General features: G+C 39.6%; 1 protein-coding gene across 2 annotated transcripts in view; it reads right to left on the minus strand.

Annotated features, from left to right (window-relative positions):
- Nucleotides 1-19006, minus strand: part of PTPRZ1 (protein tyrosine phosphatase receptor type Z1) — a 380311-nt gene that overhangs the window by 236812 nt on the left and 124493 nt on the right. For both annotated transcript variants that reach the window (XM_053716675.1, XM_053716674.1), the window contains exon 3: nucleotides 1301-1480. In XM_053716675.1, coding sequence (XP_053572650.1) covers nucleotides 1301-1480 — 180 coding nt within the window. The remainder of the gene's footprint in view (nucleotides 1-1300; nucleotides 1481-19006) is intronic.

A 19006-nucleotide genomic window follows, 5' to 3' on the forward strand; every position in this document is an offset into this window, starting at 1 on the left:
TTTGCTGCAAATGGATCTTCTCAAACCAAGGTTACAAAGAATCAATGTAATTGTGTTGTTTGTATAATAAAATGTAGCTGTTTGGCAAAAGGAGCAGTAGAAGTCGCATGTTATATATTTTATTCAATGGTATTATTGCTGAGGTTTTAAGAACAAGGGCTAATATGTTTTAATAAGAAAATGCTTTGTTAGTGAATTTTTTCACTGAGCGATAAACATATGTTTAACCCCTATATAAATATAAGTAAGATGCCCTAGAGCACGGTGCTTCCTTTCCTGTCCTGATTACCCTCTAACAGGCCACATATATATCATTTAGAGCACAGGTGAAATAATCAGCTTCTCAGTTACTATGGCAACCAAGCTCTTACCCAAAATAATAATATTTTCTGTAAATTTTAACCTCTTAAGGACATATGACGGAATTTTTCCGTCATAAAACAATTGAGCAAACTGAAAGCTGTGTCCTTAAAGGGTTAAATAGCACATTGTGCACACCAACACAACATGATATAGCTGTAAAACAGTCATAAATGTCACTAGCTGTTACACGGTGCACAAATACTTAAAGTGATGGTAAGGTAAACTTTAGCTAATCAAATGCCAAAAATTTAGTTAAAAAAGTATATGTCTACCTTTTTTTTTCTATCTGTGAAAAGGGTTACAATTGTGCATATAGCAATGTTTCTATTATGATGTTATGCCAGCCCACTGCTATGAACTCTTTTTTTATGACAATTGTAATGAAGATCCAATCAGTGTGTGTGTCATATGACACTCTTGAAGTCCAGCCCTTTAAAAGCCCTTAGGAAGCCTATGTAGAGTGTAGATGAGTCTGTTCTCTATCTCACAGCCCAGCCAAACCTGGGTAACAGTTTCTCATTTAGGCCTAGATTATTAATAGTGGAGAGCAATAATGTGCTTTCGCAAGCACAATATTTGTGCTCCACTCTGTAATACCTGCGCACATTTACAAGTCAGGTGCAATGCAAAAGTGACCTGGTAGCCTTGCACTCAGTAGAGCGTGCTTCCATAGGCTCCAATGTTAACTACTGCACTCTTTATTTTGGGGGTAATTCGGGCACATTTTATTTATTAACCAGAGGTCTGACATCTGGTTAGTTGCACTACCCACAAAGTCAAACCGCAAGCTTGCAGAAGCATTAACCAGCCACTTGGCTGGTTATTTAACGTGCTCTACATTCAACCCATTGTTTGAACAGTACCATCTTTGTTCACATCCTCTTGTGATGACTATTGTGATGACCTTTGCAAGAAAATATATTTATATTTATTTTACCTGTTTTTCCAGTGTTACGTATTAAGGTACTGTCAGAAGATTCTTTCTCCCATCCCTGAAATGTTAATTTTTTTAGGTTCATGTTAACTTGAGTGAGGTCTTCATCAATGTTGATAGGAGATTGTTTGGCACCATTGCATGCTGGATATTTGTTCACCCAATGTGTTTGGCTTAAAGTTTCTGTAGAGATAAATTATATTTTTAAGATCTTTCAATAGTTAGTTAAATACAAAACAGATACAACACATTTATGTAATATTTGATCATTTCTGGCATTATATAAGTATATATTTAGTTTTAACAGGAGATTACATTGCTGGGCACAACTAGAATATCACACTAGATACGGGATTGTGGAGCATTATTGTGAAGCATTATTTACCGGACTGTACCAGCAATAAATTTGCTTGATAGGATCTAAAGCCTCAATGCAGAGCAGTATAAGAGTGCTCTGGTTAGGGTGCATTATGCTGGTGATATGGTATCTGACTGGCTGTACCATCCAACAAAAACAAACATAAAAAAGGCTCTGTAAGAAGGGGTCTGCAACACAGCATATAAACAAATACTGGATGAGATGCAAAAATATACTTCATGTGCTTGGTTAAAAAAAAATATGCATAAAAGCATTTCATATGTAGAACTGCAATTCTTTATCCTATTAACATACCTCACAACATTACCCCGGGGCTTTTTGGTATAGGGAGGTGAGGGGATATGTGTGAGGTGGTCTACTGGTGTTTGTCGGTGCATAGGCTGGACTGGATGGGCCATGTGTTGGTTTAGGTGCAGTCAGAACATGACATGAGAGGAGCCTTGTCAGTTCCTGGAAATTGGGACATTTGCCCCTAGGAGGAAAGCTTTAATAGGGAGAAATGGCAGATCTTCAGACCAATTACAACTCCTCAATATCTAAAACGGTTGGAGGTATAGGACAACATTTTTGCAATATTTATCATTTATTTTTCTCAAATAATAAGTTCATTTCAGTGGTGTTTCTAGATTATAATATTTGGTGATGCTAACAAGGGTGACCACAAATCTACGTAACAAAGGCCTGGGATGGTACTGTCAGTGGCCTCGTATTTTACAATTTAGTCCTGATTTGTCCTTCTTTTTCCGTTACCTGTCTGCACAGTTAAAGGCACATTATACACTAGATTTTTCTATGCATAAATGTTTTGTAGATGATCCATTTATATAGCCCATACAAATGTATAGTTTTGCTTATGCTTAAATAACATTGCTCTGATTTTCAGACTCCTAACCAAGCCCCAAAGTTTTAGGAGAATACTGATGTATACCTACTCCAGCTTGCTCCTGTTTGTGTAAAGGATCTTTTCATATGCAAAGGAAGGGGGAGGGGGAATGTTTGCTTTTTCCCACTTGCAGTGGGTGTTCCAGCTACCTGTTTAACAGAGCTAAACTGGGAGCTTTTTATACTGTGTTTTTAGATCAGTATCTGTGCATATTATTCCTTATAGTAGTGTCTATTACATGCAGTTATATGAAAATTGGTGTATACTGTCCCTTTAAGGAGTTAAAAATGAAAATAAACAAGCTGACCTTTGTTTGTAGGGGACGCCCTAGAGTTTGATATTGATGGAGTAAGCTGACAGATATTGTTCTGCAATAAATGTGGTGAAAATACATTTGTATCCCAGAATTGTTTACAAACCTTCTATGTTAAGGTTTATGGTTATTGAATTTATCCAAATAGTGATTAAAAGATAAAGTAATTTCCTTGGTTCAAGGTTTGTCTAATTTATTAAGTGTCACAATCAATGTTGTCAATATGTCCTAACCAGGGATGAATATTCCCTTAGTGAACACTGGCTTAATAAGAAACACTGGCTCAATTATATATATTGGCTAAATGATAAACACTGACTTAATTATGTCCATCTTAATCAGTTTTTGATTTCCTATTGATTGAAAGTTTCTGACATAGGGTAGTTTACTTGTTTTATTAAGACTCATGTTACCAAAAAAATATTAAAAATTAAAGGGACAGTCTAGTTAAAATTAAACTTGCATGATTCAGATAGGGCATGCAATTTTAAACAACTTTCCAATTTACTTTTATCAACACATTTGCTTTGTTCACTTGGTATTCTTTATTGAAAGCTAAACCTAAGTAGGCTCATATGCTATTTTCTAAGCCCCTGAAGGCTGCCTTCTATCTCAGTGCATTTTGACAATTTTCCACAGCTAGACAGTGCTTGAAGGCTCGCGCGGAAGCAGAGGCATCAAGCTCCATTCGGAGCTTGATAATTCTGCCCCACAGCATTAGAGTGATTTCATGTGAATTCACCGAAATATTATAAGACTTCATAGTAAATTTCCTTAAAGTGAGAAAGGAAATAAAGTTGACTAACAACCTGTTTGGATGCTTAACCTCTTAACGAGACACTGGTCGTTATGCCCTTAAGGACCAGCTGCAGTCCTGGGCTTCTCTCTGCCGCGATCTCGCTCAAAATTGCATTTGCAGAGTTGTCGATTCAGAGAGGGCCGATCATTGGTGGGTGGGAGGCTAAGGAGGGAGGCGGGTGGGCGGCCCATCGCTGGATGGAGGCGGGAGGTGGGCGGGAGTTGCGCGCGACTATTGAGAAATGCAGCAAATATGTTTTTTTTTAAAATTATATTAAAAAAGGCTTTTATATTCATACTGGCAGACTACAAGCTACCTAATTAACCCCTTCACTGCTGGGCATAACACAAGTGTGGTGGCATTTAACGGCCTTCTAATACCAAAAAGCAATTCCAAAGCCATATATGTCTGCTATTTCTGAACAAAGGGGATCCCAGAGAAACATTTACAACAATTTGTGCCATAATTGCACAAGCTGTTTGTAAATAATTTCAGTAAGAAACCTAATTTTTTTTTTTAATTTGATCACATTTGGCGGTGAAATGGTGGCATGAAATATACCAAAATGGGCCTAGATCAATACTTTAGGTTGTCTACTAAAAAAGATATATAGTTTTGATAGGTAAATATAAAAAAAGGCTCTATTTCTGTTTTAATGTAGTGATGGCAAAAATGCTAAAAATGCTCTGGTCTTTTGAGGAAGTTTTTGTCAAAAAATGCCAGGTCCTTAAGGGGTTAAAGTTTCTTTAAAAAGAGAATGTGGCTTTTGGGGAAATTTTGAGGTAAAATATCTTTCTTTTTACATAGAGATAATCAGGTGATATTTTCTAGTCAGCATTTTACAGAGCTACATCACTTTCAATTGATTCAGCATTTGAGTATCTTGTCTCTTTAAGCAAAGCAATATTTTAAATAATGGGATGAGTACACAGTCTTTACACAATAAACAAATCAGCAAAATATACATTTTAAGCTGCATCATTAATAATCGTGTTTTTTCTAGATTGTAATGTAAAGGGGATGAATAATAAGGGGATTATATGAATATATCATTAGGTACTGCTGACTAATTGATGCACAAATACAGAGATATTATCTAAAATATCTAGCTGATCACTATGGCAGCAAAGGGAAGACTGAATGAAAAGAGAAAACGTTGAATAGATAGAAAACAGAGGACAGGAAAAGATAGTGACAGTGATCAATAATATAATTGTGTGGGATAAAAAGAATGAAAAGACCTAAAGAGAAAAAGAGCAGAAGAGTGAAAGAAATATTAATATAAAAAAAAAAAGAAAAAAAGAAAATGCTTTTTTATTATTGCTCTTTGTGTTTAAGCCCTCCCAGTAGTGCATTGCTGCTTCTGATCCCGCCTATGCATTTCATCAAAGGATATGAAGAGAACAAAGTAAAGGTTATAATAGAAGTGAAATTCTATTAAAACTGCATGCTCCATAAATTGAAATCCTAAAATTTTAAAGGGACAGTAAAGGTAAAAAATATTGTTACATGATTCTGCACTATGTGCAGAATTATGTAACATTATCCTAGCGACAACTGGAAACACAAAAGAGATTTGAGAGATTTAAAGTGAAAGTAAAGTTACCATTATCATGATCCTGGATATCATTAATCTACCAAATTAAATAGGACTGTCATTCATGAATCTTAAACAATCAATGTAAAAACAAAGTTATATCCATTATTTATCCATTTGCGAGTGTACACTAATGCAACCCGTTTTTCTTTTCTTCTGATTACGTTTCTGTATCAGTCAACTGAAAGTCTGGCCGTTATGTGGCCGTCAGTACACATCACACGTCTACTTTAGCCTGTGTGCATGCACGATTGTTCTCTTGCTCATTTCTGCATCCACACGCACTCACGATTAGCGCATGTGTATTGGCAAGATCCAGGAATCCCCATAAGACTCAGAATCGCGCTTGAGCAGAAGACATTGAGATCAGCGATTGGTGCATGAGCTGTTTCACGAAGCCTCGTGAATGTGCTCTGGGCTGACGTAGAAAGCATGTGGGACCACTCTATACGTTAAATGCAAGAAAAGAAGGAAGTAATATCTGGGAGGAGTCAGACATTGCAACGGTAGGGAGATATCAATATAGAAATCTTCAACATAAAAATACATTTTAAAACAAGTAAGCGTTTACGTTAGGGTAAGCTTAACTAATGCATTCATGTCTCGCAAAGTATAAAACTTAACCTTCACTTTAACCTCCCAAAGGTATACTTACCTTACTTACCTCTTCTGATTTTTTTTTTTTTTAAAAAGCGCATCAAGGCTGCGCTGTCTAATCACAGCTCACCCAATCGTGCCATTGAACTAAATGTAGCGTGCTCCTGTGCTGGGTAAAGCAGCCTACATTTAATTCAATGTCGCAACCGGGCATGCTGTGATTACACAGCGCACTTGTGAGGTTCTTTTGGAAAAAATAAATCATAAGTGGCAAGGAAAGTAAGGTAAGTTCGGGGGGGGGGGTAAATATCTCAAATATCTTTTTATTTTGCAGGTGTTGCTAGGATATATAATTCAGCACACAAATTATTTTTTATGTTTACTGTTTTCAATGTTTTGATTTTTGTGTTCATTTAAGAGACACAGAGAAATAAAGGGAAAAAAAATATTGAGAAACATATGGGGGAAGAGAATTAGATTTATAGACTAAGAAGCAGAGAGAAAACATTTCAAATAGGGAAAAGAACTAAAGATTAAAATGAAAAAAATGGATTTCATGTTATGTCATAAAGTGACATATACAGGCACTAGGCTTTATCTCAATGCACATATACAACTAGAGGAGCTGGAAATCGGTAACAGCAATTTTTTGTATCTGCTCCATTTGTAAAACTGTGTCACAATCAAAATAGTGGACATACTCCATGTAACTGAACAACCAATCAGAATTTATTATTATTATTTTTTTAATATAAATAAGAGAGAATGGAGGCTCAAAATAGACCCATTGTTTGCAATGAGAAACTGAAGATTTAATAATATTCTACACCTGGGTTTCTGGTAAGAATGTTCTGTCTTTAGTTGTCAATGTTATTTTTAAGTTAGTACCATACATTTTTACTTTACAGGGGTTTAGGTATCACAATGATAATGTTTAAAGTGACATTAAACACTCCGAGATGGTGATATAACATGATCAATCGTATACAGAATATATATATATATATATATATATATATATATATATATAGATAGATAGATAGATAGATAGATAGATAGATAGATATACTGTATATATATAACGCTCTGCAATATACTTTCATTATTTATTTTGTCCAGTTTTCATGTAATTCCATTCTAAAATTGTGAGTTTTTCAGTTCCTGTTAGAAATGGAAGTGCAGAATACTATTGTATTCCAAACAGCCATTGACTGCACACTCTAGTACCCTATATATAACTGTCCCTAATTGGCCACAGTGGAGAAGGTAACCTAAGTTACAACATGGCAGCTTCCATTGTTTTATAGACACTAAGAGGCCTATTTACTAAAGGTCTTGCAGACCTGATCCGACAGTGCGGATCAGGTCCGCAAGACCTCGCTGAATGCGGAGAGCAATACGCTCTCCATATTCAGCATTGCACCAGCAGCTTACAAGAGCTGCTGGTGCAACGCCGGCCCCTGCAGACTCGCGGCCAATCGGCCGTCAGCAGGGGGTGTCAATCAACCCGATCATACTTGATTGTGTTGAATTCCGGCGATTCCTGTCCACCTGCTCAGGGTTATAGAGCAGCGGTCTTTGTGACCGCTGCTTCATAACTGCTGTTTCTGGCGAGTCTGAAGACTCGCCAGAAACGCGGGCCCTCAAGCTCCTTACGGAGCTTGATAAATGGACCCCTTAAACTTTACACCTATTTTATCAATATATAAACAACTAATGAAATTTTAAAAAAATACATCTACATGTTATTCTCAGACTAATCATTTCTTTGAATGCATCATTCTATCTGAAATTGATTTAGGGTTAGATTACAAGTGGCAGCATCAGAACGAGTCTCCCATAGGAGCCTATGGAAGTGCACTCTCATAAGCGCAATGTGAACACGAGCTCGCATTACGATTTACTTGTAATTCCAGCCACATTATCGTACACTGGTATTACAAAGTGAAAAGCTAATATTTATCGCTCCACTTGTAATCTAGCTGTTAGTGTTTAATGTCCCTTTAAATGCTTTTTAATTGCACATGAGCAATCAAACTCACAATAACTCTACTATAAAGTGTATATCTTCAACCCTATTGAGCTTCTTTTTTTTTTAACCAAAAATTCTGCCCCACATAGATCTATCTTCATTAGAACGTCCATTACAATTTTTTTGCAGTGAGTGCCACTTTGAGGTAATATCAGCAGCGGTCTTAATACCGCAGCTTCTTAACCTGTCCACCACAAAACGTGGCGGATTGAATGAATCCTGATCCGGTCAGGATGATTGACAGCTACTGTTAACGGCCAATTGGCCACCAGCAAGCAGGGGGTCCGGAGGATATGATTTGTGCTACACTTAAATGGGGAAAAAAACAAGAAAAAAAAAATCCCCAACAATTTTCGTCTATTATCAAATATACCTCTTTTCTCATGGTATCCTTTGTTAAAACATAGCTCCTTTGATTTGGAGCATACTGAGGTAGGCTCAACAGTCTTGAGCACTAATTGGCAGCTGAGTTTACAACAATGTTTGTTGCAATGCTATAAAAGTAGTTCACATGACTCATACATACTTCTGAGCCTAACTCAGTATGTTCTCATGGAAAGTTATTTTGGTTTAATAAAAGGTTTAAAATATTGTTCCATTTACACATTTAAACTATGAAACTTGTACTCAATTGAAATATGATTAGAGTGTTAATTTTTTATTTCAACCCAATCTTTGCATTTAAACATGTTAATTTCGCTTTGATTGCATAACTTTTGCTTCCATAAAGGTGTGTGATAATCTTTGAAAATCCTGCAATACCCTAATTACTTCTGGATTTTTTTTTTATTTATCTAGATTGTTCTGTTACATTATTTGTTCATTTGGGTGGTTTTGCTAAATCAAACTACATCACCTACATTGGTTTGAAATTACTTTGAAAAGGATACTAAAAATTCCCTGATGTCCTATTCATTGTTTTCACATGGGAATTGTGATGGATTGAAACTTGGGCCAATATTTCACAGATTCTCTTTAGAAGTGTCCTGTCTAATCCTGCTTTTTGGCACTTACGCAAAGAACAAAATCTGATAAAGTAGTGTGTAAACCTCAATGTGTGTCCAACTTATTATATTGGGCGATGACTCAATCGAGGATTAAATAACTAATAAACACCATGAGCTGGCTGGTTTTCCACCCCCTCCAGTACAGTCACAGATTTTTTAATCTTCTTTGTTATAACAAATAACCCTCATTTTGTAAAATATTTTTATAATTGGGCTTTCTCATTAATATCTGCTTCAAACAAATCATTATACAGACTGATTGACAACACAATAACAGTGGAAGTGTCTTTTAAAGACCACATCAAGTATCATTGTTGGTGTCTGTGAGACTGCTGTAACCGGCAAAAACTCACATGACCTGTGAAATAGCTCAAGCTGGCTGTTAAATGGAGAAAATAAGCCAAGTTTCCATTGTTGGTGTTATGTGCCCTTGGCAAAGCAACGTGTCTAAATATGGGAATGAATATGTTAATGTGTGTTGTGTAAAAGGGCAGCACTGTGCAAAGGTGTAGCTGAAGCCTAAGGCTTGATAGGCACTTTGGGCCAGATTACAAGTTAACGCTCCCGCCCGAGTGTTAACTCCGCTAGAAGTAAGCTTTTTTGCGTGCGTCGGGTTGCGCTCATATTACAAGTTTAAAGTAAACTGTTCTTTCTTGTGCGCTCACCTGACGTGCTCAAAAAGCAGAATTTACAATATTGTGTGTACTATAACCTATTCCCCCATAGAAGTCAATAAGGGAAAGTGGGGAAAAAAATGAACGCCCTACTCGCACGCAAACCCAATTGCATATTATCAAGTGCGCAAAACCGACATGAAAATATTAATATTTCACATTCCAGTGTTCTTCACATAGAAGAATATGTTCTATTTATTCATACATTTTTTTTTTTTACATATATCTTGTTATTTTGGTACAATATATATCTATACATATTTATATATATATATATATATATATATATATATATATATACATACATATACTAGTCCTAAAGCCTGTTCACACGGGCCATTTTTGCAGTACAGCGGTCCCACCCCTTGCGCTCTCTCCCCACCCCTCTTTTGCTCTCTCTCTATCTCCCCCCTCTCTTTTGCTCTCTCTCTCCCCTTCTCTTTTGAGCTCTCCCCCCTCTCTTTTTTTTTTTTTTTTAAATAATTTTTATTCAAGGTTTGTTGCAAGGCATACAGTAATCGGTACACTGATTCATCCAGATCAAATGGGGTTTATCAAGGGCAGGACACTTATAAAAAATGTTAGGAAATTAGAGTTAGCAATTAATTATTATGAACTAAAAAAAAAAATCAGGAGTAGATTTAACAGAGGATGCAGCGGTTATCTCCATAGACACACAAAAAGCATTCGACTCATTACTGTGGGATCATATGTTTACGACTATGAGGAAGTATGGTATACAAGGTAATATTTCTCAGTTTATTGCTCTCCTATATGCAAACCCTATGGCAACTCTAAGTGTTAACTCATTAATGTCAGACAAATTTTCTTTATATCGAGGGACAAGGCAGGGCTGCTCATTGTCGCCTCTTCTGTTCAATTTGGCTTTGGAGCCCTTAGCAATACTTTTCAGGCAAAAACTCAAGGGGATCAATATTGAAGGATATAAAATCATTCAAGCTATATATGCAGATGATCTCCTCATTTTTACTCAGAACCTTAAACTGAACCTACCTATAATTAGTAAGGCCCTAGACTCTTTTCAAGCCTTTACAGGCTTTGCGATAAATAAAGAAAAATCTGAAATTCTCTGGCTTAACAAATTGAAAAATTCCCCAGCAACTCCATTTAAAGAGGCAAAAGACTACATCACATATTTGGGGTTAAAATTTTCATCTAACTCGCAGAGATGGTACGGCCTAAATATTTTGCCAGCTATTCAGTCATTTAAAGAGTACTTAGAGAGATGGAGGAAACTGCCCTTATCACTATCAGGTCGAATCCATCTCATTAAAATGGTTTCTCTGCCAAAATTTCTATATCTGTTCCAGGGGCTACTGTTATTATTGCTATGGAAAGACCGAGTCTTAATCAATAGATTAATAACACAATTTATTTGGGGCAACAAAAAGCCTAGGATAGCCCTTAAGCGGCTGGTGGCAAGGAAAGAGGCGGCAGGTATGGTGGTACCAGATATTGAAGCATATAACCTAGCAGCTAATTTAAAATTTATCTGGGACTGGTTTTCTGAGAAAGGACATTTTTCTATTTTTAGTATAGAAGAAGCACTAGTAGCCCCTTATGCTCTCAAAACTTTGACACATATGCCCTCAAAAGCAATGCCCAAAACAATAAAATGTTTATTAGTTATACAACAACCAATACGGGCGTGGCGCAAATTCTGCTCCAGAATAGGGATTAACTACAGGGGATCATCTTTTTGGAGACGATTAGAGGCAACCCCAAATTTGAAGCAGGCTATGATTCTGCTAGGTTTAAAGCTTGGTCAGATTTGGGAATACATTATATTGCTCAGCTGTTCAAGAGAGAAGATAACTTGATTAAAACTTTTGATGAATGCAAAATAGAGTTTAATATACCTAATCATTTTTTTTTCTCTTATCTACTGCTACAGCTCTATGCGGAACAGTGTAGGAAAATGAAGTTAATAGACTGGGACAATTATATACTTAGACAGATAAGTATCCTCTACTCATCCGGGAAATTTGCGATTTCATATACATATCAGGCTCTGCTATTGACTCAAGAACAAAGAAACTCTAGATATCTTGAACTAAAATTGGGGGAAATTTTGTAAAAATGAAACTGAATTAGAACTAATGAAAAATTCAGGGATTAGGGTGGCTAAGGTCATGAAAGGGGAATACTACAGAGAACAACAAGTTAAGATTCTCTTTCAAAGTTATCCTACTCCTTTTCAATCTGCACGCTGGGATAAAACAAACAGTTCAGCAGTTGCATAAAATGTAATTATTATGCAGCGGATATGATACATCTATTTTGGTCATGTCCAATAGTTCAGAGATTCTGGGGGAAAATTTCTTTCTGGGCCACCAAAGTTTTGAAACAATATTTTTATATAGATAACTTTATGGGTTTTTTTCTGCTGACCCAGGATGAGGCTGGACCAAATTGCTTACTAATCAGTACTGCCGTACTGATTGGTAGGAAATTAATTTTGAAGTATTGGCAGTCCAATAAAGAACCAAAATTCTCAGAGTTTAAAAATGGGATAGTATACCAATTATTTTTGGAGCAAGCTGCAGTACAGGTACAGTTTGAAAATAGTATTAAATGCTTTTTTAATAAGTGGGGGGTGTTTATCAAGTTATTAGAACAAAAGACCCAGGAATTAGTTATTTTACCTTTTAAGAATTCTATTTTTATTTTAGAAGCTAACTTAAGAGGCGAGTGGCAATTCACCTGAAGAGGATTTATTAGAAGAATGTGGTGAGGGGGGGAGGGGTCTCTTCCTTTTCTTTTTTTTTCTTTTTTTTTTCTTTTTTTCTTTCTCGTTTTCATTTTTCTGGCTTAGGTTGTGTTTAATATATAGATAAAACACCAACATTGTATTCACAATGATCAAAAAGAGTAAATTTACATAATCTCTGAAGAACTTATTTTGTATTGTATAAGGCGCTTTGCTATATTATGTTGATGATAAAAAAAAATAAAAAAAATAAAAAATTGTTATACCAAAGCTCCAGGGATATATATGAAGGTCAATACTTATCTTTTAAACTAAGAGATAAATAGGGAGATGATAATTTAGCTTAACTTTAGTAAATGTGATAGCGTCATATAACAAATCCTGTATGCAACACAGCGAGTACAGATAACAGTAAAGGGCATGTAAATATGAGGCATTAAATATTTGTGAGAACAAGGGTTCATGAGACGCTCAGATCCCAGAATTATCAATGCTATCCTAACAATGTTAAGTGTAAACTCCATTAGCATTCCAGTGGGTGACACAGAACTGAGCCGTGACAGCGTGGTCTTTTCTCACTTATCATAGGTGATACATTTCCTGTGTACCAGCTAAATATAAAAGTTACATCTCTCTCAGAGTGCGATCAAAACACTAATATATAACACAAAAACTTTAAGCAAACATAACTTTCGGCCCAGCTTATATTGGACAGTCCAGAAACACTCAATCATGCTGCCATTATAGCCAATGTCACTCATAAATCCTCAGTAAGTGTAGTGAACTTGGTCAAATTCAGGTCTGTTCTTTAAAAGTATTGTAGCATAACAGAAGTTGTATACCCATAGCCAGGAATCAGAGCCTCACATCCTAGTTTACAGAAATATGATATATAGGCAAGGTTAAGCTGTAGATATGGCACAATCTGGGAAAACTAAGCAGAATCTTGTGGCTGATGATATGCTTAGAAGCCTGCATATTTGATTTATGATAATGAATGGACATACACAGTTCTATATTACAACTAGTGGACGTTAAGAGTGCGTAGGCAACAGACTGAAGGCAATCACCATAATAGGGAAAGGCTCACTGTTCAGACACAGGCAAGCAAAACGTTGTATGGATCCAGTACATAAAATGTCTCTGCAACTGTAAAAATTTCCCCTGCAATAAGCGCTAAAGCGATGGTCAGACTTGTGCCTAGAATACATCTTTATTCTCTGTGGCCAGAGGTGTTTCTTCTGCTGGGGACACTGCAGCGATGGCCAAATTAACGAATGCCTTTCCTAAGGTTAAGTGAGTTACTGGCCAGCCTGAAAGATAGCTCCATGAAAAGTTTCTGGGGGAGGATGGCCACCAATCTCCTGCGCTGCATCGTACCTGTAAAGCCACAGAGCTCTGGTTTCTGAAGGGAACCACCTACAACCACCTCGGGTAGTGGGATTGAATCAAAGCGGTGCTCTAGTGAAACGAATTGCCCCCTGTTAGCTGAACACCCGGCACTCGGTATATAGAGAGATTGCACAATAGGGCACTCAACTACCATATCGCTTGTCAGTCCCCACAGATCATCATGTATGGGCTCAACAGAATCTGCCTCCACATATTGCTGCGTGGCATCTAACTCGGCGGTCTGCATCGCGCCTGTTAGCCATGTTATAAGGCACTGCTCTAGGGCTTGAAAGCGGAGATCCAGCAGTCGTTTAACTTCCTCCTCCCATAAAGTGGCCGAATCCATAGCTCTGACAGAGTAGATTGCTCTCTCAGTATCCTCCTTACCTCCAGTAGGATGATCAAGCAGGGCCTGATAGACAGAGTAGGCCTCCATGGCGTAGACAGCTGTGTTGCATCTGATTGATCGCTAGGGCTAGTAAACCTCTTCAGAGTTAGTTTAAAATTCTTCCCAAGAGGCAGAGGTATCCTCCCATGTAAAACATAGCCATAGTTGGTATGGTATAGCTCACATAACCAGACTTTCTATACAGATCTAGACGGAGCTCACAAGAATGCGTCTGCCATGATAGGTTGCTGGCTCCGCCCCCTCCCCCCTCTCTTTTGAGCTCTCTCTCTCCCCCCTCTCTTTTGCGCTCTCTCTCTCCCCCTCTCTTTTGTGCTCTCTCTCTCCCCCTCTCTTCTGTGCTCTCTCTCTCCTCCCTCTTTTTTTGCGTTCTCTCTATCCACCTCTCTTCTGCGCTCTCTCCCCCTCTCTTTTGCTCTCTCTCTCTCCCCATATATTTTGAGCTATCTCTCTTCCCATCTCTTTTGCGCTCTCTCCCCTCTCTTTTGCGCTCTCTCTCCCCCCTCTCTTTTGCGCGCTCTCTCTCCCCCTCTCTTTTGTGCTCTCCCCCCTCTCTTTTGCGCTCTCTCTCTCTCTCCCCATATCTTTTGCGCTATCTCTCTCCCCATCTCTTTTGCGCACTCTCCCCTCTCTTTTGCGCTCTCTCTCCCCCTCTCTTTTGTGCTCTCTCTCCCCTCTCTTTTGAGCTCTCTCTCCCCCTCTATTTTACGCTCTCTCCCCCTCTCTTTTGCGCTCTCTCCCCCCCTCTATTTTGCGCTCTCTCCCCCTCTCTTTTGCGCTCTCTCCCCCCTCTCTTTTGTGCTCTCTCTCCCCCTCTATTTTGCGCTCTTCCCCCCCTCTCTTTTGCGCTCTCTCTCCCCCCTCTTTTGCACTTTCTCTCTCCCCCTCTCTTTTGTGCTCTCTCCCCCCCTCTCTTTTATGCGCTCTCTCCCCCCTCTCTTTTGCTCTCTCTCTCCCCCCTCTCTTTTGCGCTCTCTCTCTCCCCCCCTCTCTTTTGCGCTCTCTCCCCCCTCTCTTTTGCTCTCTCTCCCCCCCTCTCTGTTTCCCCCCCTCCCCCCTCTCTCTCCCCCCCTCCCCCCTCTCTCTCCCCCTCCCCCCTCTCTCTCTCCCCCCCCTCTCTCTCCCCCCCCTCTCTCTCCCCCCTCCCCCCTCTCTCTCTCCCCCCCTCTCTCTCACCCCCTCTCCCCCCTCTCTCCCCCCTCCCCCCTCTCTCTATCCCCCCTTTCCCTTTCTCTCTCCTCCCCCCTCTCCCCCCTCTCTTTTGCGCTCTTCCCCCCTCTCTTTTTCACTCTCTTTCCCCCCCCCCTCTTTTGCGCTTTCTCTCCACCCTCTCTTTTGTGCTCTATCTCCCCCCTCTCTTTTGCGCTCTCTCTCCCCCCTCTCTTTTGCTCTCTCCCCCCTCTCTCTCTCCCCCCCTCCCCCCTCTCTCTCCTCCCCTCCCCCCTCTCTCTCCTCCTCTCCCCCCCTCTCTCTCACCTCCCCTACCCCCCTCTCTCTCACCACCTCTCCCCCTTCTCTCTTTCCCCCCCTCTCTCTCCCTTTCTCTCTCCTCCCCCCCTCTCTCTCCCCACCTCTCTCTCCCCCTCTCTCCCCCCTCTCTCTCCCCATCTCTCTCTCCCCCCTCCCTCTCTCTCCCCCTCCTTCTCTCTCTCCCCCTCTCTCTCTCCCCCTCTCTCTCTCTCCCCCTTCTATATCTCTCTCCCCTCTCTATCGTGCGACTGTGCCTGGCCATGCCCCCTTCACACCCGGCCATGCCCTTTCACGGCCATTCATGTCCGGTCACGCCCCTTGACATCAGCCATGCTCACTTCCTCCCCCCTCTCTCCTCCCCCCCTCCCCCCTCTCTCTTTCCCTTTCTCTCTCCTCCCCCCTCTCCCCCCTCTATTTTGCGCTCTTCCCCCCTCTCTTTTGCACTCTCTTTCTCCCCCCTCTTTTGCACTTTCTCTCCCCCCTCTCTTTTGTGCTCTCTCTCCCCCCTCTCTTTTGCGCTCTCTCTCCCCCCTCTCTTTTGCTCTCTCTCTCTCCCCCTCCCCCTCTCTCTCTCCTCCCCTCCCCCTCTCTCCCCCCTCTCCCCCTCTCTCTTTCCATCCCTCTCTCTCTCCCTCTCTCCTCCCCCCTCTCTCTCTCCACCCTCTCTCCCCCCTCTCTCTTCCCCCATCTCTCCCCCCTCTCTCTTTCCCCCCTCCCTCTCTCTCTCTCTCTCTCCCCCCTCCCTCTCTCTCTCCCCCTCTCTCTCTCCCCCTCTCCCCCCTCTCTCTTTCCATCCCTCTCTCCTCCCCCCTCTCTCTCTCCCCCCCTCTCTCCCCCCTCTCTCTCCCCCCTCTCTCTCTTCCCCCTCTCTCCCCCCTCCCTCTCTCTCTCCCTCTCTCTCTCTCCCCTCCTCTCTCTCCCCTCCTCTCTCTCCCCCCCTCTCTCTCTCTCTCTCTCCCCCCTCTCTATCTCTCTCCTCTCTGTATCACGCCCCCTTCACACCCGGCCACTCCCCCTTCACGGTCATTCACATCAGGCCACGCCCCTTCACGTTGTCCACGCCCACTTCTGCCGCAGATCAGCTAGGGACTCAAAGGCCAGGTGTGTTTGTCCTCTTGCTGTCACTACTGCGCATGACAGCTTCGGACAAACACACTTGGCCTTTTATATTATAGGATATATATATATATATATATATGTACACACATATTTATATATATATAGGTATATACAGATATATATATATATATCTATTTAGAAATACAAAGAAAATATTCCCCTATGTGCAGAGCATTGGAATGTGAAATATTTACATTACATATACATCTGTAGAGACATGTATATGTATGTATCTCAATGTTAAAGCCCTTTGCAGCCTTTTATTCCTAACACCTGAGACCTCATATCTTTGAGCCTTTATAACTATTTTGTGCAAATTTTTTAAAAATATTTTTATTAAATGTATTTATTTATTTATTTATAAAATATTTTACCAGGAAGGATAAATGGTGTTATTATGAGTGTAACTGTACTGAGTAATGTATTTTTGATTTGTTTTGTGACACTTTTGTTTTAGCAAAGTTTTAGTTTTTTTGGTCTCTTTATTAAGATACAAACAGAAAATACAGGAAATATGTACACAAAATATAAAAATATATTTCAGAACAAAATGGCTTCTTCATGCAAAAGTCAGTATTTAGTGTGACCTCCCTTGGCACTAAGCACATCTTGAACTCATTTGTGGAGACTGTCCTGAAGTTTCCTGAAGTAATCTTCTGGTATATTAAACCAGGCTTCTTTCAGCACTTCCCAGAGTTCTTCTTTAGAGATAGGTTGCCTTTCATTTATTTATCTGTCCAGGTAACCCCATACTGCCTGTATAATATTCAGTTCTGGACTCCGTGGAGGCCTGCCCATGACTCTCAGTGTTTTATCAGCTATTCCAATATTTGTGAGCTTTAGCATATCTTAGGCTTTCACCCTGTACCCCTTCTGAAAACGTGATTTCTTGGCAGCTACCCTTCCACAAAGACCATTCCTGATCAAGCTTCTTTGGACTGTAGAAGGGTCAACTTGGCATCCTGATGAAGCTGTCAGATGCTGAGCCAGGTCCTTGCTGGACTTCTTCCGGTTTCTCAAAGAAGAAACCTCATCGGATTTTGAATGTTTTCTTGGCCTTCCAGTCCTTTTTTTGTCCTTGACCTCTCCTGATTCTTAACATTTCTTTATAACAGCTTTAATACCACATCTTGAGTATCCAGTTTGTTTGCTGATTTCCATTTGAGAGTGAACTTGCTGATGCAAAAGTATGATTTTATGTCTGTCAAATTCTGTGATCTTTGGCATTTTGAATGGAATGATGTGATTGAAAGTTGGTCTTATTAGCAAGCTTCCAATTAATTAAACTCATACCACATGTGTATGTAATGCTCAAGCATGTCTTGCACAAACCTAGTGTAATAGATCATTTTCACAGCAGTCATTTTGAAATGAAATAGAAGGACAAATACAGGTGTTAGCAATGACAATAATTAGGGTTCGATTCCATTTCGGTTTGTAAGAGCCAGGTTCAGGCTATTGCTTAAGTGTAAGGGAAGGTCACACTAAATACTTGCTACTTTAGCCTATATAAGCAGTTTTTTTCTGATTTTTTTCTGTCTTTTAATACTGCATACAAATATCCTGTATTTTCTGGAAGTATTCTAATAAAGAAAAATAATTACATATGGTCATTATACCATTGCTAAAAAAACAAATCTAATATTGGCCTATAGGTATAAATATACAGTATATTTGTGCAAAAAAAATCATATACTGTATACATGAGGAAGGGGAGCAAGTCCCCGAAACGTCACACATTAAAGAATTGTTTTGCTGTATTTGAAGTCCAGTGAGTGCGGGTCTTTTTTCTACATGTGTGTATATATCTATATATATCTATATATATATATATATACAGTATCTCACAAAAGTGAGTAAACCCCTCACATTTTTGGAAATATTTTATTATATCTTTTCATGTGGCAACACTGAAGAAATTACACTTTGCTACAATGTAAAGTTGCGAGTGTACAGCTTGTATAACAGTGTAAATGTGCTGTCCCCTCAAAATAACTCAACACACAGCCATTAATGTCTAAACCGTTGGCAACAAAGTGAGTACACCCCTTAGTGGAAATGTCCAAATTGGGCCCAATTAGCCATTTTCCCTCCCCAGTATCATGTAACTCGTTAGTGTTACAAGGTCTCAGGTGTGAATGGGGAGCAGGTGTGTTAAATTTGATGTTATCGCTCTCATACTGGTCACTGGAAGTTCAACATGGCACCTCATGGCCAAGAACTCTCTGAGGAGCTGAAAAAATGAATTATTGCTCTACATAAAGATGACCTAGGCTATAAGAAGATTGCCAAGATCCTGAAACTGAGCTG

The sequence above is a fragment of the Bombina bombina genome, chromosome 6 (genome assembly GCF_027579735.1).
Source record: "Bombina bombina isolate aBomBom1 chromosome 6, aBomBom1.pri, whole genome shotgun sequence".
Classification (NCBI taxonomy): domain Eukaryota; kingdom Metazoa; phylum Chordata; class Amphibia; order Anura; family Bombinatoridae; genus Bombina; species Bombina bombina.